Raw genomic sequence first — 25,809 nt, forward strand, 5'->3', positions numbered from 1 at the left:
ATTATTTAGTTGTGAAATTAATTCTGTAAATTTTTGTTACAAAATTAACAAAATTTTAATTACAAGATAATTTGTAAATATTGTTTACAAAAATGATTTTCTATAATTGGTTTTTGTTAATGCTATTTGTTACAACCATGTAACAAATATATAACAAATATTTACAAAAATAGTTTTATTTTATTACTTTGTATTTACAATTTTATCTCTCCGTATTTATACTTTTTCTTTCTATATTTTTCATAACATATTGTATTTTTTGTAACATATCGTATTTTTCATATTTTTTAAAATATTAACGTAAATTTGTAAATATCCCATTTTTATTTAAGTGATAATAAGAGCTGCCAAAATTTATACTCACATGCATAATAGTATATATATTTTGAGTAGCATAATAGTATAACTTTTGAGTCTACCATTTTATACTTGACTTATTTATTCTTTTAGGAGTGTTATGATTATATGCTCTATACATTGAACCAAAGACTCAATTTTTAAACGGGTCTACCAAAACATGTACTTTTATATAACATAAGAGTAATGGAAGAAAATATAATATTGTCAAATAGTATTTTTTTACAATTTTTTTTTTTGAATTTTTGAAAGAATTTTAAGTGTGAAGTATGTTCAATTTTTTTTCCCAAATAGATGTGAAGAAAGATTATGATACAAAATGACCATTTAAGAAAAAAAATATTTGTCAAACACCCCATCATACATACATACTATGTATGTAACATCTTTACAATTTTTTGCTTTTGAGAAAATCATTTTGTTTATTTTATATACAAAATAATTCAATAAATAAGGGGTTTATATGTTTTTAGATAGAATATTTGCATTATAAGTACCTATTGTTTGAGGAAAATATTCGATATGGACCCAATATTTTTTTGGCGGGTAAAGTACCAAAACATCCTAAAACTGCAATTAATCTGGTTTTAAAAACAAATAAAAATGAATTAATCTGGAGCCTACACGTGTCCACCATGACCCACTAACGGAGTCCCTATTGACAGAATTGGACGAAATTACACTTTTAGGATGTCTGGGTACTTTACCCGCTAAAAAAAAGAATGGGTCCATGCTGGGTATTTTTCCTAAACATTGGGTATTTATGCCGCAAATACCAATTTTTAGATTATATGTTTTGTCTCATTATTTATTTGTACTTTGTATTTTAATAAATTATTTTTTGAGTCCTCTATTTTATAAAATAATTCAAATAAAATCCTAAATTCAAAAAAAATTTGAACTAAAATTACAAAAATTTCACTAAATTAAAAATTTATAATAAAAATAAAATTATTCTGCTTAATAATTATATTATTATATTTAATTTTTTTTTTTATTAAAATTGAATTTAGAGTCTTTTTAAATTATTTTACGAATTATAGTCGTCTTTTTCTAAAATAAGGTTCCAACCTAGTAATGAGAAATAGATAATGGTCCAAAAAGTATAAGCCAATTAATGATAAGGTTATTTTTTCATGATAATTATTATAAAAATTATATAAGAGAGGAGAGAGAGAGAGAGAGACGTCACACGTGGCGTGTTTATAAGAAGACGGTGGCGAGGCGCTTGAGTAGCTCCTCTCATTCTCAAATTCTCTGTCGATTTTTCGGATTGGAAAAAGAAATTAAAGAAAAGAAAGAATAGCAAAAATGGTAGTTGACGATATGGTGAAGATGAGCATCAGCGCAGGTCCCTCTTCCTCTAGATTCCCAAGTGTTTACCCAAAAAGGTATAATCTTTGAAGATCCCTTGTGTCTTTTCTGACTTTCTTTCTAGATTCATTTCAATTTTAGTAAACTTTCCCATGGATTTCTTGCTTTCCATTCTCTGCATCCCTTCTGGGTTTCGAGGATTTCAAGAGATTCTTAGGCTAGGTTTGGATATAGTCTTTCTTTAGCTTTTCAGAACAATCTCTTTCGCTCCTCTCTCTCTTTCTCTCTTTATGTAAGGTTTGAGGTCAAAGAGATTTGATTTAATTATAGCTACTTCTTACATACTTTGATTTATTTCACATTATTTTTCTCTCTATGGATCTCTTTCGTCAAAGGAGATTTTTCTTAATTTTTTTAGCCCCAATTATATTGATTTTGTCTCGTTGTTCTGGATTTTGATGTGGGTGTGTGAGAAATTTTGTTATTTTGATTGTAAATCTAGGCTTTTGATGGAGGGGAGATATAGTGGGGATTGAATGATGAACGTGTTTATAAGGTTGTTTCCTTGAATTGTTTTTGGAATTGCAATGATACACCTGCCGACTCCGCCAGCAATAAAACCTGTCAAGGAATTGAGTTGAAATGGGAGATTCACGCCTTGCTTCCCTTTCAATGGAGAATCATCACCCTTCCACCATCTTGTCCATGGATTCCAGCGCCTCCTCTTCTCACGACGAATTGGATTTGGAGATGAATCGCCAAATCGTGCTCTCCCACCCCCCTGATATCAATTTACCTCTCTCAGTTGAGGGCAGCCCTCCTCAGCAGCCCTGGAATTCCGACTCCTGCGACATTTTAGATGTTGGGCTTTCTTCACAAGTCTGTGAGACTGAAACTTTGATTAGTATTCCCAAGATTGGCCGAAAATGTGCCAAGCGATTGGATAGCATTTGGGGTGCTTGGTTCTTCTTTACTTTTTACTTCAAGCCCGCGCTCAATGAGAAGTCCAAGGCCAAAACTATACGTGACCACAATGGAATTTCTGGGTTTGATAAATCTGATCTTAACCATGACATCTTTATGGTCCAGCATGACATGGAAAACATGTATATGTGGGTCTTTAAGGAGCGTCCTGAAAATGCACTGGGTAAAATGCAGCTGAGGAGTTACATGAATGGTCATTCTCGCCAAGGGGAACGACCCTTTCCATTTAGTGTTGATAAGGGTTTTGTTCGATCTCACAGGATGCAGCGCAAGCATTATAGGGGTCTATCAAATCCTCAGTGTGTGCATGGGATCGAGGTTGTTCCGAGCCCCAATCTCACTTGTTTCAGTGAGGATGAGCAGAAACGGTGGGTTGAACTAACTGGTAGGGATTGGAATTTCACAATTCCTCACGAAGCAAGTGATTTTAGTTCATGGAGAAACCTTCCAAACACCGACTTTGAACTTGAGAGGCTGCCTTCTCCCATAAAGAGCACCTCAAATTCACATCCAAAGAAGCTGCTTAATGGGTCTGGGCTGAATTTGTCTACGCAACCATCTAACCTCGGTAGTTCTGATGTGGTAGACCTTTCACCCGTCAGCAGCAAAAGAAGGAAGGGTTTTTTCCCAAATGGAAACAGTGACGAGTGCTGTTTGGAGATTAACCCTCCATCTAATGGTATTCCAGATGCAGAAATTCACCCAAATGGACCACACTGGTTGAATAATTTTAGTGGGGTGATGAAGGATGTGTATGGGCCTGTTACTGGTGCCAAAACAATTTATGAGGATGAAGAAAGCTATTTGATTATTATTAGCTTGCCTTGTGTTGATCTTCAAAGAGTAAAAGTTTCATGGAGGAATACTCACACACATGGTATCATCAAGGTGTCCTGTGTGAGTACATCTCGCATGCCATATATTAAGAGACATGATAAGGTTTTTAGGCTTACAGATCCCTCATCCGAACACTGCCCACCAGGAGAGTTTGTTAGAGAAATACCACTTTCAACCCGGATCCTTGAGGATGCTAACATAGAAGCTTACTACGATGGGCCAGGATCTGTACTCGAGATTGTGGTGCCAAAACTTCGATCAGAGCCTGAAGAGCACGAGATTCATGTTTGCTTTCCTCCTCACCTTGGAGGCAAAAATGACCTAATGTTTACTTGAGAAAGGAAGCAGAGAGACTTGTAAGGATCGATGCTGTTATTGGGGAGGCTTAACTGTTTGGTCAACTCTGTATCATACAATGCATTTTTATGAAATAGAATGTTTGTTCACATTTCTTTATGTTTTTGGCTAGGGATGTGCTTGATATTTAGAAAGCGCACTTGGCTCTAGTCATTGATGTAGAAGTCTTTGGTAGTGGCGCATTGCCCTGCCTATCTTTCTGGTAGTGAATTATGAGGAGCATGTTCATTATTGTGGAAAAGCTTAGACATGTGCAGAAGTAATTACAAATTGAATATTTCTGGCACTAGTTGGTAGGGTGCATAATGCACAGTTTATTCATATACAACTTTGATGTCATCATCCCATTTCATCTGTGTATGGCATAGCTGACCATGACATGGAATAGAACACTGCTCTTTGAATCAATAATGGCTTACTATTTTGGCCATATTTGTTTTGAAGAGAGACACTTGTGCCAATTCAACTGTTAGAAAGTTTCTGGTATATACATTTGTATAGTTATTTAGTTTAGACAAGCTTCTTTGCTGACTTGGCTAAGAAGCAAACAAGGTAAAGTTTAGGTTGATTCTGGACTAAGGCAAATTAGTTTTTTTTTTCATTTCTGGGGAGCCATAATCAGCAGGAAATTTTCTAATTTTTGGCACTAAGCTAAAAACACGAAGTCCAACAAGATAGGGACAAATGGAAAATTGTTTAAAGCAAATTGTTCAAAACCAATTGCTTACGAGGAAAGTACTCGGATAGTGTTAAAACAAGCTAATTAATTTATTGATAAAGAGTCATTATGAATAAAAAATACTAAAAATTTAACCACCCTAAGTCTGATACCTGGACTAACTATTTCAACTTGTACTATATCTATATATAGTACTAGTATATATACATAGTATATACTATATAGCCCCACCTAACCATTGCTATCTATGATCTAGGCCAACTTTTGAAAAGCATTAAAATATCGACATTATTACTACTAAAATATTCTAAACAAAGAATTTACTGATCTTTTCAAGTTTGAGTACTTTCCTGGTCTGCAATTGGTTTTGAACAATTTGCTTTAAACAATTTTCCATTTGTCCCTATCTTTGTTGGGCTTCATGTTAAAAATTTTAAAGTTTCCTTCAAAAAAAAAAAAAAAAAATTTTTAAGTTAGACAGAGTTAAAATTAAGTTAGCATATTTCAAGAATAAACTTTTAAAACAAAGCAAAATGAAAAAAAAAATCACAACGAGTTTTTTCCTCTCCCAAATAAATGTTATGATTTTCTGCAGTATATAATTTCAAGTTTAGTATATTATTAAATATATATATTTATATTGATTCGCATGTGTTGTTGGTTGGACTGAATCAAAAGGCAATATCTGTAAATTGACCCTTAATATTGTGGACTATAATTAAAAGAAAAAAACATTTAATATTACAAATGAGTTAAGTATTTACAAATATATATGTCTTTTTGTTTTTTTGTGACTGAAATTATTATTATTAGAACATGCATGGCAAAAGGAAACCATGATAAAGAAGAGGAGGTATCCACATACCACTACATTCTATCATATATTATGGAAGATACCCTTATTTGCTTATTAGATTTAGACTCAAATCTTATGATTGGATGTATGACTCATTCTCCATTTTTCTAATTACATTTAAGAACTTTATTCATTCATTATAATTATTAGCATTATTGCCTCAAATCCTGTTTTGTGTATTTGTTTATTTTTAGGAAGCTAATAATAATTTGTTTTACTTGCAAACAAGCCACACATTTTTGTATATAACACTCCTATACCAAAGCTAGGAATAGAGTCCAGTTTGGTGAGGGATTGCCTTAGCTACTTGCTTCTCTTCTGTACAAAGAACTTTTCCACTTGGCAAACAAAACACATCGAAGCTCACTGTACCATCTTTGAGGAAGAAAAAGGCTCACTGTATTCCATTGGATTGTTGAGTGATCCTATCCCTCCTGGCCTCCTAATCCGAAGACTTTCTCCAGTACTAGATTTCCTAAAAAATCCTTCAAAACAATCCCAAATAGGACATTCTAGCTTCTTCCAAGAGCCAAGAATAGGGATTGCTTGTCCATCCTCATTGTTAACAGTAAAAATAGACTCCTAACAATCTCCCATTTCATGAAGAATCTTCCCACAGCGGAAACACATGAATGGTAGCCTCTCAAACTTAAAAGGAATCCAAAGCTTATGGCCCTGTGTAGAGAACCCACTCTACACAGTTCCAGCCTTAGGCATTGGCGGGCTAGGCCTGTGCCTAACACTATGTTTGGTAGGGAGGAGAGATGAGTGGATGGAGAGGGTTGGAGGGAGAGTAATGGAATGAAAGGTTGAATCATTTTGTTTGGCAAGAGGGAGAGAGGAAAGGAGAGGAGAGATGGAGGGAGACTTTCTCCCTCCAAAGCTTCAAAATTCATTCCCTCAAAAAATGGAGGGATCCAAGAAAAAGACAAAAAAATATTATGTAAATGACATATATGTCCTTGTTGACGCGGTTCTTCGCCAACAGATAATTATATGAATAAACAGGATGGATTAGTGTTAAATAGTGAATCGTAATATGAAGATAACTTAATTCTAAACTGGCGATTGGGAAGGTTATCACTCCTTTCTTTTTAGGTGGTTCGAAGGTTAAAATCCCTCTAGTCCACCAGTCAATATTATTGATATCTCTCGAGTATTCCTTACAGAGTGTTTTTTTTACAACAAAAACGCCAACCCCTTGCAACGTCCAGGGTCTTGGTATTTATAGGGAGAGGATACCTGGGCGTTGGTAAAGGGGGTCATCCCGTGACCCTCTTACCCATCATGTCATCTCTGTGACACTGATGATTAATTCCTAAAACCTGACAGTGAGGTGTGGTCTAATCAATAGGTAAGGGAGGATAATGAGCCGCATGACCCAAACCAGTCATGGGGTGCCTGAACACACGTTTATACTACGTGTCCGAGAATTCAGGAATGTAATAGACACGTGATGTCTGATATGTGCACGTTTACATTGCGTGGTTGACTTCACAAATAGTTGGGGGTGTCAGATTTATGCCGCACCTCGAGCTTGATGTAGCGCCAGCTCGTGATATCCATACTGCTGACCCGCTGCCTTCGAGTAGACTGCTAACTCTTTGATCAGCTCAAGCTAAAGAGGTGGAGACTCGTAACAACAGCTCCGGGTGGACGATTTACACGTGGCAGATTGAATTATGTCTTTTTCCAGCTCGCTAATAACTTATGGATATTTAGGGCGTAAAGTCATTTTAAAAAATAATAAATATTTATATTAAAAATATAAAATAGTAATTTTAATAATTAATTTTCTCTCCATCCTTCCAACTTCACACTTAATACCAAACAATATAAATGAGTGCAACTATCATCTCCATCCTTCCTAAACTCTCAATCCATCCTACTCTCTATCCTTCCTACTAAACATACCCTAAGACCCCCACTTTAAAAAAGGCTCAATATTTTGAAAAATATCATTTTTTTTATACAAAAAGCCCAAAAAATTTACAAAAATACCATTATATATAATTATTATAAAAATACTAAAAAATTTCTTGGGCCCCCAATCCTCACAGGCCAGCCCTGACTCTACACTTCGACTTCTTCATGCTACACCTGCAAAGTAGAACATAATACAAAATACTAGTGAAAAAAAATGCAAGAAGGAGACACCCAAATTTATAGAGGTTCAACTCAGAAATTTGAGTCTATGTCCTCTTGAACTCCCCCTGAGGAGATATCTTTTCTGATTTATTGGATGAAATCAATAACTACAACAATGGTGTCTCACAACTACTCAAGCCTCACAACCTAGTACAAAATTTCCCTTGCCTCACCCCTCTCGGCACTCTAATTTTTGCACATAAAAAAATAACTGTGTTTTTCTTGGAGCTTTCTTGTTTTTCTATGCCTTGTTACAAAAGTAAAAGTAAAAAAACTAACCTAAGTTGAGAGACTCCTTTTATATATACTGAATACAAAGGCAAAGTAAAATTAGCCGACTTAACTAATTGGTTAAAATAAAAGAGTTGTTATTTGGTAACTGACTTTTTACAAATTCCACTCGGTTGCTAAATAACAAAAATTGTAGAGATATCCAACCTTAAGGATCCACGTTCTCATTCATCTTCCTTCAACCTTTGTCAACATTCAATAAGTTCAAACAGTGACAAAACTTGCTGAGAGTTACAACTTTAGTTCCCATATCAGTTGGGTTCTCTTTGGTGGGAACTTTCTCAATGTTGATGAGTCCTTCTGTTACTCTATCCCTGATAAAGTGATACTTATCTCAATGTGTTTTGTTCTGTCATGGAAGACAAGATTTTTACATAAGTGAACTGCACTTTGGCTATCTGAGTACACCATTGCTTTGCCTTTAAAAATGTTCCGCTCAATTAACATCCCATAACCCTTTATAGCTTAAGTTGCAACAATGTATAATCTTCAGTTGTTGATAAAGCCACTACAGGTTGCAATTGTGATTTCCAACTGATACAATTTCCATTCACTAAAAAGAAGTAAGTTGATGTAGATCTTCTTATATCTTTGACACCAGCATAATCTGAATCTGAGAAGCCTTCCACCTCAATGTTATTACCATGGCTCTTGTAAACTAACCCTGTGGATGCAGATCCAACTAAATACCTCATAAGCCATTTCATTGCATTTAATGAGTCTTACCTGGATTAGCCATGAATCTACCAAGTGTACTAATAACAAAAGCCAAATCTGGTCGAGTACACACCATAGTATACATAATCGATCTGACTGCATTTGAGTAAGGAACCCTTTCCATTTATTACTTATCTTCTTCGGTCTTAGGACAATCATTACTTGTTAACAAATATTGATTTATTATTGGCTGCCTGCAGAGTTTTGAACCTGCCATAGAAAAAGTTTTTAGTAACTTTTCTATATAAGTTTGTTGTCCAATATGCATAACTCAACCTCTTCTATTTCTTGTAATCTTCATCCCTAAGACCGAAGAAGATAATCTATTTGTTAACAAATACTTCTTCTATTACTTTAGAGATTCTAGGGATGAAGACTACAATAAATAAAAGAAGTAGAGTTATGCATAGTGGAATAAGAAGCAGAAGTAGCTTCATTCTCTTGATCTTCTCCACTTCTTTACTAATAAGAAGCATATCATCTACATAAAGATATGCATAACTCCATTTCAAATTCACTTATCAACCCAAATCCTTCATTTCGAATTCAGCCTGCATAAGTAGCTTCATTTTCTTGGTCATCTCCACTTATTTACTAATAAGAAGCATATCATCTACATAAAGTAGTAGATATTCTGAATAAAAAATATTTTTTTCCGTTCTAATACAAGCATGTGTCATAATAGCTCCTCTTAAAACCTTGACTTTGGATAAAAGTGTCAAATCTTTTATTCCATTGTCTTGGTGATTGCTTAAGTCCATACAAAGACTTTTGAAGCAAACACACATTCCTTTTATCCTTTTTATCCACAAAACCTTGGGGATGCTCCATAAAAATTCTTTCTTCAAGTTCACCATTTAAAAATGTTGTTGTTACATCCATTTGCTCGAGTTCAAGGTTGAACTAAGCAACTAAAGCGAGCATTATTTTGATTGTCTTGTATTTTACCACGGGAGAAAAATTTCACTAAAATCTATCCCTTCTTTTTGAGTAAACCCTTTGGCCACAAGTCTAACCTTATACTTCATAGGTTCTCTTTCTGAAATGCCTTCTTTCAGCTTATAAATCCACTTGCAAGCAACCACATTCTGATTTATTGGCCTGTCTACAAGAACCCAAGTTTTATTCTTGTGTAGAGAAGTTATTTCATCTTCCATGAATTTCATCCACAAAACTAAATCTAACCTCTAAAGTGCATCTTGATAAGATTCAGGTTCCTTATTTTCTTTCTCCTTTGATGTCAAAAAAGCGTGGGCCATGACCTCATCCCAAGTAGCAAAACTGAATCTATTGACTGGTTTAGTGACTCTTCTTTGTCTATCTCTCGTTAATTGGTATCCAAAAATGTCAAGTTGCATTTCTTCTTGATCAGCTTCATGCTCTTTAATAGTTTCATTTGAAATTTTGCTCTTTATCCTTGTCATGAAATTCAGCACTCTCCATAATCTGTCTGGGTTTCACCTGAGCAATATCTTTGGTCATTTTGCTGAGGTACTCATGCTTCTATAGTTTGGTTTGTTACAGGTCCTTCCACCAGAATTTGGTGTTGTATTTTACCTGCAGGGTTAGTAATAATATTGTCCTTTATACCTACATTTTAGTTAGTTTAACCAGGAAATTCCATCTCATTGAATATAACATCCCTACCAATAATAGTTTTAAAACCTCTCTCATCTTTTGACCACAGTCTATATCCTTTTGTGCCTTATGGATAGCCTGGAAAAACACACTTTGTAGATCTAGGATCAAGTTTTCGATCTTTATTATGCAGTACAACCAAAAACACTTGAGTGTGATAAATCAGGTTTTATTTTTTACCACTTTTCTTCAGGTGTTAAAAGTTCTATTGAGTAGATGGACTTCTATTTACCAAGTAGGCTGCTATCATAAGTGCTTCTCCCCAAAATCCCTTTGGTAAACCTGAGCTAACAAGTAGGCATCTAACTTTATTAAAAAGAGTTATATTCATTCTCTCAGCTACCCCATTTTGTTGAGGTATCAATCTATTTGTCCTATGTCTTTGTATACCATTATCTCTACAAAATTTATAAAAAAATATCATTATAAAACTCTAATTCATTATCAGTTCTTAGGGTTTTTGTAACGATCCAAAATTACTAATAAGGCTTAAAGGCCTTGATTAGTGTGCCGGGAGGGCATAATTGGTATTTATGTGAATTAATGATTAAATGCATGTTTATGAGTATTAGATATGCATGTGGGCTCTGTTTAGCTTGTAAGGGCATATTTGTAATTTTGGTTCGTTGAGGGCATAAATGTAATTATATGTGATAAATTGTTGAGACCACATTATTATGTGGATATATTTGCAGCATATGGCTCGAGACGGTCCTAGTGAGTGGTTTGGCGAAATAGTTACGGTGGGGATTTATACCCAGCTCGGGGGAGCTTGGAGGTATTTTCGGGAACTTAGAAATTATATTGAGGGTTATTAGACATTGGGGAAAATAATTGGTGAATAATTGAATGATGAGATTTAAATGGTAAATATTAGGAACACTTGAGGAATTAGTGGGAATTGTGAGTAAATGACCATTCTACCCCTAGATTAAGTGAAAGGATTAATTATTGTGGAGGGGCAAAAGAGTATTTTGGCTATTAAAGGATATATTCAGACTTTTTAGAACATAACAGAAAGTGGTGGAATAATTTAAAGGCATGAAGAAAAAAAAGACTCTCAGCTCATTTCTCTTTCTCCCCCACGGCTTGCTCTCTCCCTCTCTTGATGACTAAATATTTTGGGGCTGTTGAAGGATGTTTAAGGCTTCAGAGCTAAGGAAGAAGGAAGGGCAGAAGCTTAGGCTTGGAATTGGAGCTAGAAAACAGAGGGGAATTAAGGGGATTAAGCTGAATTGGAGCAAGGATCCAGCTGGGGAGTAAGGCTACAATTTGAGGTAAGAACCTTGGTGATTAATCTTTGTGTCTTATTGAATTAGTTTAGGTTGAATCCTATGTTTTTGAGCAGAATTAGTCTAGACTTTTGGAATGTTTGATTCTGGTAGAATTAAGACAGTGATGTTGCTATTATAGCTAAGGTTGTGATGATTAATAAATGTGTAAGTTAGTCTTGTAATTATGGTTGGTTTAGTGTTAAATTGGGGGGAATAGATAGAGAAAATTCTAGGCTTAAATGGGTGTTCTTTGTTGGGAAGAAGGAGGAGGAAAACCCATAATATTCTGGGTTGAAAGGGGCGCACCGTGACTTAGACAGGGGGGTGCCGTGACGCGTGTGGCCCTTCAGGCCTAGATGCTCTCTGCAATGCCCCAAATTTCCTAATAAGGTTTAGGACCTTGATTAGGAGGCCGGGAGGGCCATAATTGATTTATTATGGTATTTAATGATTATATGCATGTTTATGTGAATTATATTATTATATGATGGTGAATGCATGCATATGGGCTCATATTTTAATTGCAAGGGCATTTTGGTAATTTGGCTGTTGGGGGTGTGATTGTGTAATTTCATGCATATGGGTGAATTATAATTTTACCACATTATATGTGGATTGGTTCGAGCCATTCGGCATGAGACGATCATGGGAATGTAAGTGTTTGGTCTAGTCATAACGGGTTTAAGTTCGGGGCTCGGGGTGAGTCTCGGAGTCACTTTGATGATTAGAACATTACTGGGAATTAAAGGGTAATGGGATATGATTTATTGGTATTTGAGAATATTGAGAATAACGGGGATTGGAGAAGGTTAATTATAATTAACGGTATAGGTTGGAAATGACAATTTTGCCCTTGGGGTGGCTCTAGAAACCTTAAGTGACCTAGGGGCATTTAGGTCATTTGGCAAAGGATATGTATCATTTAGATGGCTGTAGAAAACAGAAAAAACAGAGCATCATCAACCTCATCCTTCTCTCTTTGCCGTACACCATTGTTGACTGTGATTTTAGCCAACGACGTAAGAACGTCAACTACGACAAGCCTTCAAGAGAATAATCAACGACAACAGACTGTTTTTATCAATGAAAGTAAATAACATGAGATTTTATAGTGGTTCAGCCCCGATAATCGGTAATAGCCTAATCCACTTAGAGATTTTATTACTGTATTCACACTCAAGATCAGATGAACAGTGTCAACTGAGTTTCTTCAGTGCAAAATATTCCAGAATACAAAAATGGGTTCTCTCAGGGAAAAACACTTTCTCTCTCTAGAACACAGGTTCACTCTTAATTTTGCCAAAAGTCCTTTTCCCGATCCTCCCAACTCTCTATTTATAGACCTGGGATTCTCAACTGATATCCCCTTTAGATAGGGATATTTCATTATTCACCTTATATTTATATTACAAAATAAATGTTTAAAATACAACTGATCCCTAAATTCGAGTGAGGAGTGAGAGATTCCCTGATGCTTAGACCAATTCTCACTAAAGTCGTTTCGGGAAGTTTGACGTATTCTCTCATGCATGTTGATTACTCTTCAAGCTTTTCGTGGGTCAAAGGTGGTATGTGCATGGCTCTCCTCGGACCAAAGGTCATGTGCATTTGGCTCTCCTCGGACCAAGGTGGTCCGAGGATACTTACTTTGCTTCTTACTTCGGGCAAATTCGAGGTATACTCCTTCATTGTGTCCGATCGGACACAATGGTTTTCTTCTTGGCTTAAGGTGGTTCAAACCACCCCCTTTGGCATCTTACCTCGGTCAAGCCCGAGGTCATTCCCTTCAGTCAAGGTCCGATCGGACCTTGTACTCCTCTCCTCGGACCAAGGTGGTCCAAGCCATCTCCTCGGACCAAAGTGGTCCAAGGCACCTCCCATGGGTATGTCCGATCGGACAATGCTCTTCTCCTCGGACCAAAATGGTCCGAGCCTTCCTTGTTCAGCCAAGGTCCGATCGGACCTTGCATTCTTCTCCTCGGACCAAGGTGGTCCGAGCCTACTTCCTCCTCCTTCTAACCTCGTTCAAGCCCGAGCCTACCTCTTCCATGGCACACCCAATCGGCCATTATGTGGCTTTCCCTTTGACCAAAACTTAAGTCTTAGTTATTCTCCTCAGACACATCCAAGCCACTACTTAGGAAACCTTTGAGAGGTTTACCTCGGACACACTCGAGCCAAAGTGTTAAGAGGCTCCATAAGCTTAGGTCCGATTGGACCTGTTGCTTTTATCCCTTGAACCAAAATCCAAATCTCTCCTTCAATCTTCTTGGACTTAGGCTTTAAATCAATTATTAGGGTTCTCAAACTGGGGTCTGAGCCAAGCAACCCTTAGACCAAATATTCTCTTCGGTCGGGTGTATTTGACTTGATTATCTGTCCAATTTCTTAACTGATGTATTGGGCCATTGCTAAGCCAGATCACCCCATTAACTCATGCCATGTGCCAATTTTATTGCCACATCATTCTTTTCAAATTTTTGGGATAACAACCATTTTCCTTCCTTCTCCCTTTGGAATTTTGAGAGCCAACTTGAGGTAACAAGCTAGGAAATCAAGGCTTGGGCTTAGGGACTTGATTCAGCCTTTGAAGGGGATTGAAAACCAAGCTTAAGGTAAGGAAATTCAGCTATGAAAGTCTGATTATACTCTGTTTTCTTTTAAGTTTCAGCTTGTGATTTATTGGTGGTTAGTTGGAATTAATGGAAGTTTGGTTGGTGTCTAACTTGGGTTTTGATGAGGGTGAGTTGTGGATAATATTTAGTGGTTAAATTGGGTGTTAGGTTGAGGTTTGAGACTGGTTTGAAGGTTTGGTTTTGAGGGAAACGCAGGGGAAGAAAATCTGACTGTTGCTGGTTTGCGTAATGTGCCTCGGCCTGGCTATGGTGTGCCGCGGCCTGAGTGTGCTTCTGGGCAAGTTTTTGCCTCTGTCTGAGGGTGAGCCGCGGCCCATCAGGCCAGATTTGGCCAGAAATAGGTTTTTGACTTGGGGATGCTAGCTTAAGGTCTCGGGGTCGGTCCTACTACCCGGTTAAGTGTGAATTGATGTCCTGGAGGCTAGATATTAGTTTGGAAACCTTTGCTTTCATTTTCATTGACAAATCCTATATTTTGTTGGTTATGACTAGGTGACCGCTAAAGGACTAGAAGTTGATCGTTCTCAAGGGTCGTTTCTTTTATTAATTCTTGCCCGAATCCAAGGTAAGAAAACTGCACCCCATATGTGACATGCATGGCTGTGATTGATGCATGTTGGATGTTGAATGTGAACATTGATAGCATAGTGTATGCTTGGCAGCTTTGCCCATTTGCATAAGGTTATTATTGAGGCATGCTGGATGAATAAGTGTGATGCATGTGATGCACGAGAAATATGTGGTTAGGGCATGCCATAAACGATGAATATGAGATTGGTCAGAGCTTGAGTCTCCGTGTTTGTGCATGATTGTAATTATGCTAGCAACTGTTTAGTAAGCATGCTGAATACCCTATTCTTGGATAATTGGCATATGATATACATTGATAGCATTGCTTACCTGTGCATGGAACTGACTAACTAGTCAGATTTGGCAAAGGTGTTAGTATCAATTGTGAAGCTGTGACTCACTAGTCAAGTTCGGCAGTGGTACTGGGCACTGGTCACATTGCGCTGACTAATTAGTCAGAACGGCTTTAGCGTGTATCACGCAAGCCAACAGAGATTAGATCTAATTGACTATCATCATTGAATGACTCAAAGAGCATTAATGCCAGACCGACCTCAAGGGTCGATGAACATTATAAGCGCTTGAAGGTTAGAGGCTTACTCAACAGCCACCCTTCCGTTTGAATTAGTGACTTGCTTGTCAGTCACTCAGTATGGTTTACCAGAACCTGTTAAAGGCTAGTGGCTACCCAACAACCACTTTTCCATGTGAATTAGTGACTTGCTTGCCAGTCACTCAGTATGGTTTACCAGAACCTATTGAAGGCTAGAGGTTTACACAACAACCACCCTTCCATTTGAATTAGTGACTCGCCTGTCGGTCACTCAGCATGGTTTATCAGAACCTCAAGTGTTGCGACACTCATCTGATTAGGATTGACTTGATAGTCCTCCAATCAGAAGGCCAGGATTTCTTATCCTGGATACCTCAGCATTTGTTGGAATTCATTTGCATGCTGAATAGAGCTATGATTGCTAGGCATGCCAGATATGATTTGATGTCATGTTATGACTGTTTATGAGCATATGAGTTTTCTTGCTGGGCTTCGTCTCACAAGTGCTTTGTGGTGCAGGTAAAGGCAAGAGGAAGCTGGGCCATCCTTGAGTTGGAGAGCTTAGGTGATGACGTGTACATATGCAGCTGCTCGACCAATACTTGGGCGAGGTTTGAAAGTGGAACTAGGGCTGAACCCTGTTTTGCCGCTTAGATCGGCCTGTTGTAAACACTTTCTTGTAATAAACTTTGAAATTATATTTCTAGGATCCCAATGTATACAGTAAACGTTCTAGTGAAACGTTATATCCTAACCAAAGTTTTTAACCCCTAAACCGCTAATCATACTTAGTTACACGTTTATGGCCAAACAACTTGATTAGCGAGTTTAGCACTGTTGCAATGTGCACAGTAGCGGTCATTGGAGTTGGGGCGTTACACTCTCTAACTTGGGGGTGCGCCGCGACTTGCCTAGCCAAGTCGTGACCCGCCTCCCCTTTGGCTTGGCAGTCTGCTCTCTGACTTGGGGTAAGTCGCGACCTGTCTGGGAGTTCTGGTCTTGGAACTATTTCAACTGTTGTTAGGGCTCGGGGGGTTCGATCCTAGGTGCTCGGGACAATTTCTACTACTCGGTTTGGTAGAAATTGAGGTCCCGGAGGCTAGTTTTGTTCCCTAGGTATTATATTTCTAATTGGAAGTTGATAGATATCAATGACACTTGTGACTAGGTTTGTCGCCGAGGCTCGAGGCTAGGGATCGTGCTTGGAACCAGTTCACCTTTTCCGCTCGGAATCAAAGGTAAGAAAATTGCACCCGATTGTGTGGCTATGTTGGAACTAGAGTTCCCTATACTTGTATGCAATGTTGTATGATGGTATTATGCCATGTGAACATGAAATAAACGACCTAAGAGTGCCAGAATTAATATTGGCGCACAGGACGCGACTTGGCCACTGGTAGCTGAGGTTAATTAAATAATCACTGAGCTTGGCCTAAGCGAGCCAGAGTCAGTGGGTTGAACACTGAGCTCGGCCTAAGTGAGCCGAAGACAGTGGGTTAAACAGAGGGTGCGGTCTAAGGGCGTCGACCCTAGTTATTGTATGATATGTTTACTGTTATTAATCTTATGATTATGACATGTTAAATACTTGGTTAAAAGACTGTTGATTTGTCTATTATTATCGCTGATTATGTGAATGATGTGGACTGCTGAATATTTGGTTATGTTTTGTGAATTATTTGGTTATCGATATTGATTGTGCTATGATGTCATAGTTTTATTGCTGGGCCTCGGCTCATGGGTGCTACGTGGTGCAGGTAAAGGCAAGGGTAAGATGAATCAACCATGGGTTGGAGAGCTTTGGGGGCGAGGTGTATATTGTCAGCTGCTCGATCGCCACGGTCGAGGGATTGTGTAGGGACGGAAACCTAAAATGTGTATTTTGCCATTAGAGTAACTTTGTTTATTTATAAAACTTGGAAATTTTGTAAATACGTCTTTTAAACCATGTTTTGGGATCTCATGTACTAAACATTTATTTTAATGAAAATTATATGTTTATGACCAATTTTTTTTAAACCTAACTTGTTTATGACTTTAGGTTCACATTTTTATTTAAATAACTTGATTAGCGAGTCTTGCACTATTTTAAACACACAATGTAACGATTTTGGTTATCTAGGGCGTTACAATTTTTATTTTATTTTTAGTTAGATTTTCTATTAGAGTTTTCTATTGTTTGAATTTTGTGAAAGCTTCATTTTTGTATTTCAACAAAAATATCCAAACTTTGCGAGAATAGTCATCAACAATAGATAAAAAAAAATGTGTTACCTCCATGTGTTGGATGATTTTTAGGTCCCCAAAGATCAGCATGCAAATACTCCAAAATTGATTTTGAACTGTGTGTTCTAGCCTTAAACTCAACATGTGTTACTTGCCCACGATGCAATGTTCGCAGAAATTTTTTTTGATCACTGAGAACTTGTAGCCCTCTATCACTGATATGCCCGAGTTTGTTATGCCAAAATATGGTTTTAGTGTCATCTGCTTGTGCAGCTATTGCCGAGCAACCAAGAAGTGTTTCCCCATGAAAAAAATATAGACCATCTTTTTTCTTTCCTTGAATAACCACCACAGAACCTTTTAAAACTTTGAAATTCCCATCTTTTACTTTGCTCTCATATCCCAAGTCATCTAATGAACTAGTAGAGATTAGATTCCTAGACAACCTTGGAACATATCTCACATTTTCTAGTTTCCTTACTATGCCATCATGCACTTAACTGATCCAGTACCTTCAATTGAGAAAGTGTCATTATTACCCATCATCACCTTGCCACCTTGAATCTTCTTGAAATCACTCAGCCAATTTGAATTGTAGGTCATGTGAAAACTACATCCTGAATCAAGCATCCATTCTTCATGATTCTCTTGAGTTGCAGCCACTAACACCTCTCCATCATCACAACCTTCTCCAAGATTTGCAGAGCTTGAGCCACCATCACTGTTATAGTCAGTAGTAGATCTCCCCTTATTCATTTTAAGCCACAGATAACAATGTTTCTTGTAATGACTTGGTTTTCCACAAAAATAACAATCACAAGAACCACTTTGACCTCAAGAACTGCTTAGACCTCTACAACTCGATCTACCTCTAAACCTGCTGTTACTTCTTCCTCTCTGATTTCCGTGACTTTTATGATTAGGTATGCCTCTTGCCAAGTAAGCTTCTCCACTATCATTTGAAGAATTTTGATATGTCTTCATCTCCAAATCTTTTGACAAAGCTCACAGTAACTCTTCAAGAGGTATAGATGTCCTTCCATATTTAATAGTTGTTTTCACTTTTTTGAAGGACTCATGTAAAGAGTTTAGGATGATGATGGCCTTATTTTCATCACTCAATGCCTCATTTTCACCAGAATTTTCCAGCTCTATGTTTGTTCTCAAAATCTCATCAAGATTTTGTTCAAGACTCTTGTTCATAGACATCCTATACCCGAATATTCTTTCCTTCAAGAAAATCTTGTTACTCAAAGATTTCTGTTGAAATAACTCGTCTAACTTACTCCAAATCTTGGCTGGAGTATCTTCCTTGTCATCAAGTCTAATAATAGAATCAGATAGATGTAAAATAATAATACTAGTGGCTGTTATTATTAATTCTTCCCTTTGATCTTCAGGTGTTTCCTTTGGCCATTTAATTTGTTGTTCAAGAACCATTAACAACTTATGTTGTGCAAGAAGAGATTTGATCTTCCTTCTCCAAATTCTAAAATCTCCATTGCCATCGAACTTCTCAATTTCAATCTTTATATTGCCCATTGTTGCTATCTTTCACACAGACCAACTTGCTTTACCCTCTTCTTGTGAATTTGTCTTTAGTGAAAAATCCCCAAATTCACACAAGTCAAAAGAAATGCTCTCTTCTGAAACTTCTGCAGCTAGCTTTGATTGTGTTCTCCAATTTCTTGATCAAAAGCTCGAAGTCGAAACCCTTGCCGGAACCTGGCTCTGATACCACTGCAGAGAACCCACTCTACATTTTGACTTTTTCCTGCTACACTTGCAAACTAGTAGCAACACACCAAGAAAACAACAAAGTAGAACACAATACAAAATACCAGTGAAAAAAAATGCAAGAAAAATAAACAAGAAGGAGACACCCTAATTTATAGAGGTTCAACTCAGAAATCTGAGTCTACGTCCTCTTGAACTGCCCCTGAGGAGATATCTTCTCTGATTTATTAGATGAAATCAGTACAACTACAATAATGGAGTTTAACAATCGCTCAAACCTCACAACCTAGTGCCAAATTTCCATTGCCTCACCTCTCTCGGCACTTTAATTTTCTCACACCAAAAAATCACTATGTTTTTCTTGGAGCTTTCTTGTTTTTCTATGCCTTGTTACAAAAGTGAGAAACTTAAAAGTAAAAATACTAACCTAAGTTGAGAGACTCATTTTATATATACTAAATACAAGGGCTATTAAAATTAGTCATCTTAACTAATTGGTTAAAATAAAAGAGTTGTTATTTGGTAACTGACTTCTTACACCCTGCATTAGGATAAAATGCCCTAAACTCATCGCATTTACAATTAAAAACTCCACTAGAACACGAACAAAACCTCTAAGAATAATATCCTCCAAATTGTCCAATTGGATTAGAACAATCTTTCCCAAAACTTTAGCAATCGTTTGAACATTGTTATAAGTTATTAGACTAGGTGGGATTCCCATCACTCTTACTCAAAGCTGATAATTAATAAGACTAACTTCTTGCCAAATCTCATTTGACGTCCACTTCTCCAGAATTAATAATCCAAAATTGAAGATCTAGGGGGACCAATCCAATATTATTGCCCAATCTGACCCACACGAACAACGAACTCCAAGAATCATTATCCCTGATTCTTGATGTAGAACTTTTACACTCTAGCCTTTGAACCGTTCCCAAACCCGTCCTAGTAGCGTATCAAGGAGCTTTCTTAATTTATTATTGAATATTAAATTATATTATATTAGTTTTCAATATTAAAAATTAAATAAAAAATAAAAAATAAAAAACAAAATTAAAACTTAATCTTTATCTTAAACTTTGAAATTTTAAATAAAAATTAATCAAAACTAAAACAAAATATAATTAAAATAAATAATTGAAAAACCCTATGAGAATGATGACGATACAAAACCTGGAAGCTGATGGTTCACACTAAGCAACTACAATGAAGAAGAAGGTCGACGAAGAAGCAGCGTAGGCAAGTGTCGGACAAGATGCTTTGATTGTGAAAACTCGAACTTAAAGGGAATGACTATGGGTAGCATGGGAAGTTCACACTAATATGAGAATTAGAAGAAGAAAGAATTTGTGTTTAAGGTTTTTAGATAAAATATCCAAGATAGGAGAAAACAATATTTTTTTTTTGTTTAAATTCATATTAGCATTTAGTTTTAAAAAATACTCAACTAATCAACTATTATTGTGGGCCCATGTTTTTATTTTACTTTTCAATTTATAAAATTGAATTCAAATAAAATACCAATCAACCCCTCATTTTTTCATCCACTCTTCTTCTTCTTCTTATTCTTTCACTCATCAACATCACAAATCTTGATCAAAATCTCATAACGGACCCATTCCTTTTTTTCACACCTAATTTCATACATAAATCTCACAAGAACAAAGACATGAAGAAAAAGTGGTGGCTGCGCCTAATTTCATACATAAGATGTATGTTTTGGTAGCCCAACTAAAATTTCCAAGTTAAATTTGTGTAGTAATTTTTCAAAATAATAACAAAACAAGTAGTGAAACATAATTAAATTTTATTTGAGTGAAAATAAGAGCTGCCGAAATTTATTTATTTGTTTTTATTTAGTTACTCTTGATTTATTTATTCCTTTAGGAGTGTTAAGATTATATATTCTATTATATTGAACCAAATACTCAAAATTTAGGTGGGTCTACCAAAACATACATCTTACTATTTTTGATTTTGAGAAAATGATTTTGTCTTTTTTTTTTATACAAAATAATCCAATTAATAATGATAATGTTTGTTTATTTATTTATTTATGATAAATACTATGAAAATTATATAAGAGAGGGGAGGGGAAGGTGGGAGAGAGAAAGAAGTCACACGTGGCGTGTTTATAAGGAGGCGGTGACGAGGCGCTTGAGTCGACCCTCCTCTCGTTCTCAAATTCATTCTCGGTCGATTTTTCGGATTGGAAAAAGAAAGAATAGCAAAAATGGTAGTTGACGATATGGTGAAGATGAGCGTCAGCGCAGGTCCCTCTTCCTCTAGATTCCCAAGTGTTTACCCCAAAAGGTATAATCTTTGAAGATCCCTTGTCGTCTTTTCTTACTTTCTTTCTGGATTCGTTTCAATTTTAGTAAGCTTTTTCCCTGGATTTCTTGCTTTGCATTCTCTGCATCCCTTCTGGGTTTCGAGGATTTCAAGAGATTCTTAGGCTAGGTTTGGATATAGTCTTTCTTTAGCGTTTCAGAACAATCTGTTTCGCTCCTCTCTTTCTTTATCTCTTTATATAAGGTTTGATTGAGGTCAAATAGATTTGATTTAATTATAGCTACTTCTTACATTCTTTGATTTATTTCACTTTATTTTTCTCTCTATGGATCTCTTTCGTCAAAGGAGTTCTTTCTTTATTTTTTTAGCCCCAATTATATTGATTTTGTCCCGTTGTTCTGGAATTTGATGCTGGTGTGTGAGAAATTTTGTTATTTTGATTGTAAATCTAGGCTTTTGATGGAGGGGAGATATAGTGGGGATTGAATGATGAACGTGTTTATAAGGTTGTTTACTTGAATTGTTTTTGGAATTGCAATGATATACCTGCCGACTCCGCCAGCAGTAAAACCCGTCAAGGAATTGAGTTGAAATGGGAGATTCACGCCTTACTTCCCTTTCAATGGAGAATCATCACCCTTCCACCATCTTGTCCATGGATTCCAGCGCCTCTTCTTCTCACGACGAATTGGATTTGGAGATGAATCGCCAAATCGTGCTCTCCCACCCCCCTGATATCAATTTACCTCTCTCAGTAGAGGGCAGCCCTCCTCAGCAGGCCTGGAATTCCGACTCTTGCGACATTTTAGATGTTGGGCTTTCTTCACAAGTCTGTGAGACTGAAACTTTGATTAGTATTCCCAAGATTGGCCGAAAATGTGCCAAGCGGTTGGATAGCATTTGGGGTGCTTGGTTCTTCTTTACTTTTTACTTCAAGCCCGCGCTCAATGAGAAGTCCAAGGCCAAAACTATATGTGACCACAACGGAATTTCTGGGTTTGATAAATCTGATCTTAACCATGACATCTTTATGGTCCAGCATGACATGGAAAACATGTATATGTGGGTCTTTAAGGAGCGGCCTGAGAATGCACTGGGTAAGATGCAGCTGAGGAGTTACATGAATGGTCATTCTCGCCAAGGGGAACGCCCCTTTCCATTTAGTGTTGATAAGGGTTTTGTTCGATCTCACAGGATGCAGCGCAAGCATTATAGGGGTCTATCAAATCCTCAGTGTGTGCATGGGATCGAGGTTGTTTGGACCCCCAATCTCACTGGTTTCAGTGAGGATGAGCAGAAACGGTGGGTGGAACTTACTGGTAGGGATTGGAATTTTACAATCCCTCACGAAGCAAGTGATTTTAGTTCATGGAGAAACCTTCCAAACACCGACTTTGAACTTGAGAGGCTGCCTTCTCCCATAAAGAGCACCTCAAATTCACATCCAAAGAAGCTGCTTAATGGGTCTGGGCTGAATTTGTCTACGCAGCCATCTAACCACAGTAGTTCTGATGTGGCAGACCTTTCACCTGTCAGCAGCAAAAGAAGGAAGGGTTTTTTCCCAAATGGAAACAGTGACGAGTGCTGTTTGGCGATTAACCCTCCATCTAATGGTATTCCAGATGCAGAAATTCACCCAAATGGACCACACTGGTTGAATGATTTTAGTGGGGTGATGAAGGATGTGTATGGGCCTGTTACTGGTGCCAAAACAATTTATGAGGATGAAGAAAGCTATTTGATTATTATTAGCTTGCCTTGTGTTGATCTTCAAAGAGTAAAAGTTTCTTGGAGGAATACTCTCACGCATGGTATCATCAAGGTGTCCTGTGTGAGTACATCTCGCATGCCATATATTAAGAGACATGATAAGGTGTTTAGGCTTACAGATCCCTCATCCGAACACTGCCCACCAGGAGAGTTTGTTAGAGAAATACCACTTTCAACCCGGATCCTTGAGGATGCTAACATAGAAGCTTACTACGATGGGCCAGGATCTGTACTCGAGATTGTGGTGCCAAAACTTCGATCAGAGCCTGAAGAGCACGAGATTCGTGTTTGCTTTCGTCCTCACCTTTGAGGCTAATTACCTAATGTTTACTTGAGAAAGGAAGCAGAGAGACTTGTAAGGATCGATGCTGTTATTGGGGAGGCTTAACTGTTTGGTCAACTCTGTATCATACAATGTATTTTTATGGAATAGGATGTTTTTTTCTTAAAAAAAAAAAAATTATTCACATTTCTTGAAGTTTTTGGCTAGGTATGTTCTTGATATTTAGAACATGCACTTGGCTCTAGTCATTGATGTAGAAGTCTTTGGTAGTGGCGCATTGCCCTGCCTATCTTTCTGGTAGTGAATTGTGAATTATGCAAAAGTAATTACAAATTGAATATTTCTGGCACTTGGTTGGTAGAGTGCTTAATGCACAGTTTATTCATATACAACTTTGATGTCATCATCCCATTTGATTTGTGTATGGCATAGCTGACCATGACATGGAATAGAATGCTGCTCTTTGAATCAATGATGGCTTACTATTTTGGCCATGTTTGTTCTCTGTTGTGCCCATTCAACTGTTAGAAAATTGCTGGTATATGCTTACATTTATCTAGTTATTTAGACTAGACAAGCTCCTTTGCTGACTTGACTAAGTAGCAAATTTTGATAAAGTTTAGGTTGATTCTAGACTATGACAACCTAGTTTTTTTCTTTCTTTTCTGGGGAGCCATTATCGACTCAAACTTGAAAAAATCAGTAAATTCATTGTTTAGAATATTTTAGTAGTAATAATGTTGGTATTTTATTGCTTTTCTAAAGTTGGGATAGATAGCAAGGGTTAGGTGGGGATACTATACTATACTATAGATATAGAAGAAGTTGAAATGGTTAGTCCAGGTGTTAGACTTAGGGGTGGCTATCTATTTAGTATTTTTATTCATAATGACTTTTTGGCAATAAATTAATTGGTTTGTTTTAACACTCTCCGAGTACTTTTCTCATCTGCAATTTGATCAATTGGTTTTGAACAACTTGCCATTTGTCTCTGTCTAGTTGGGCTTCATATTTTTAGCTTTGGGTTATAAAAATTAGAAAATGTTAAAGTTAAACAGGTTTAAAATTAAGTTGGCATATTTCAAGAATAAAACTTAAAAGAAAAAAAAAGTAAAATGAAAAAAAAAATTCACAACGATTTTAGAAAAAAAAAATATATGTAGTGAAAATATTATTTGACCGTGTATAGTAAATGTTATGATTTTCTGCTGCATATAATTTCATGTTTAGTAATATTCTTTGAAGGATTAATTTAATGGAATATTCTAAATATTTATTAATTATATTAATATAAATTTAAATATTATAAAATATTATTATTATATTAATATTTAATATAAGACTATATATATAATAATTATACTAATATAAATTTAAAAATTATAATAATATATAATATAATACTAAATATTTAATAATTATATTAATGTAAATTTAAATATTATAAAATATTATTATGATAATGATAAACATCCAAAGTGATATATACTTAACTATTCTTTTTATATATGTATATATAATTGCAATACAATAGAGCTTATTTTTGTGACACTTTATTATACTCTAACTCGTGGATATATTACATTTTGCAGAGTATGAATTAGTAATTATGTTTTGATGAAAATAAAAAGAATATGCTTTCTTTGGTATTATGAGGAGTCAACTTTTCCTTTCATTGCATCAGACTCTTTCATTGTTGGGTTTAGCCAGCCGTGAGCTAAGGCGGGCTAGACTCACGCCCAAGGCTTCCTTAGTTCATGAGTTTATTTTTTTCAACATTTTTTTTTTTAAAGTACCATAAATTTTTAGATTTTTTTTTACAAAAATGGTCCCTAATTCCCAATTTTTTTTAGAATGCAAAACTCTTCAGAGCCGGCCCGGGGTTTAGTTAGTGTGGTATTTTGGGCAGTATTATTTTGTTTTTAAAATTTCATCCACATCGTATTTTGTAGTTCAATTGGAGAAAGAATGAGGGTTGCCTTTGTTTGTTCTGTTTTCTTGTATGGTATTAAATTTTTTCGGTGGAGCAACAATAGCATCGTTAATTAATGGTAAATTAAAATATTTATGTTTTTTAATTAATTAATGTATTTTTTTAGTTTAAAATTAATTTTTTTTTCCATTTTCAAATATATTTTTAATTTTTTTATATAATTCATTAATTAAAAATCTAAGAGTATTTTGATCATATTGAATAAAGTTTGATCAAAATTGAGCTCAGGGTATTAACTTGTTCTATTTTGCAAAAACGTAAGATCTGAATTATCATTTAATAAAACACAAAGTC

At 36.2% G+C, this 25,809-nt stretch overlaps 3 protein-coding genes across 3 annotated transcripts; 2 read left to right on the forward strand and 1 right to left on the reverse strand.

Moving 5' to 3' along the window:
• Positions 1-1,576: 1,576 nt before the first annotated feature.
• LOC133801459 (uncharacterized) lies at positions 1,577-4,201 on the forward strand. Its single transcript, XM_062239673.1, has 2 exons — positions 1,577-1,748; positions 2,174-4,201. Exon 2 carries the CDS (start codon positions 2,314-2,316, stop codon positions 3,826-3,828), a length of 1,515 nt encoding a protein of 504 aa, XP_062095657.1. The 5' UTR covers positions 1,577-1,748; positions 2,174-2,313; the 3' UTR covers positions 3,829-4,201.
• A 4,080-nt stretch (positions 4,202-8,281) lies between these two features.
• On the reverse strand, positions 8,282-8,664 carry LOC133800409 (secreted RxLR effector protein 161-like). Its single transcript, XM_062238366.1, has 2 exons — positions 8,550-8,664; positions 8,282-8,487 (listed from the first exon to the last, which is right to left on the reverse strand). Exons 1-2 carry the CDS (start codon positions 8,662-8,664, stop codon positions 8,282-8,284), a joined length of 321 nt encoding a protein of 106 aa, XP_062094350.1.
• A 12,628-nt stretch (positions 8,665-21,292) lies between these two features.
• On the forward strand, positions 21,293-23,871 carry LOC133801460 (uncharacterized). Its single transcript, XM_062239674.1, has 2 exons — positions 21,293-21,490; positions 21,922-23,871. Exon 2 carries the CDS (start codon positions 22,062-22,064, stop codon positions 23,547-23,549), a length of 1,488 nt encoding a protein of 495 aa, XP_062095658.1. The 5' UTR covers positions 21,293-21,490; positions 21,922-22,061; the 3' UTR covers positions 23,550-23,871.
• The last annotated feature ends 1,938 nt before the right edge of the window (positions 23,872-25,809 follow it).

This window comes from Humulus lupulus, chromosome 9 (genome assembly GCF_963169125.1).
Source record: "Humulus lupulus chromosome 9, drHumLupu1.1, whole genome shotgun sequence".
In the NCBI taxonomy this organism is placed as follows: Eukaryota; Viridiplantae; Streptophyta; class Magnoliopsida; order Rosales; family Cannabaceae; genus Humulus; species Humulus lupulus.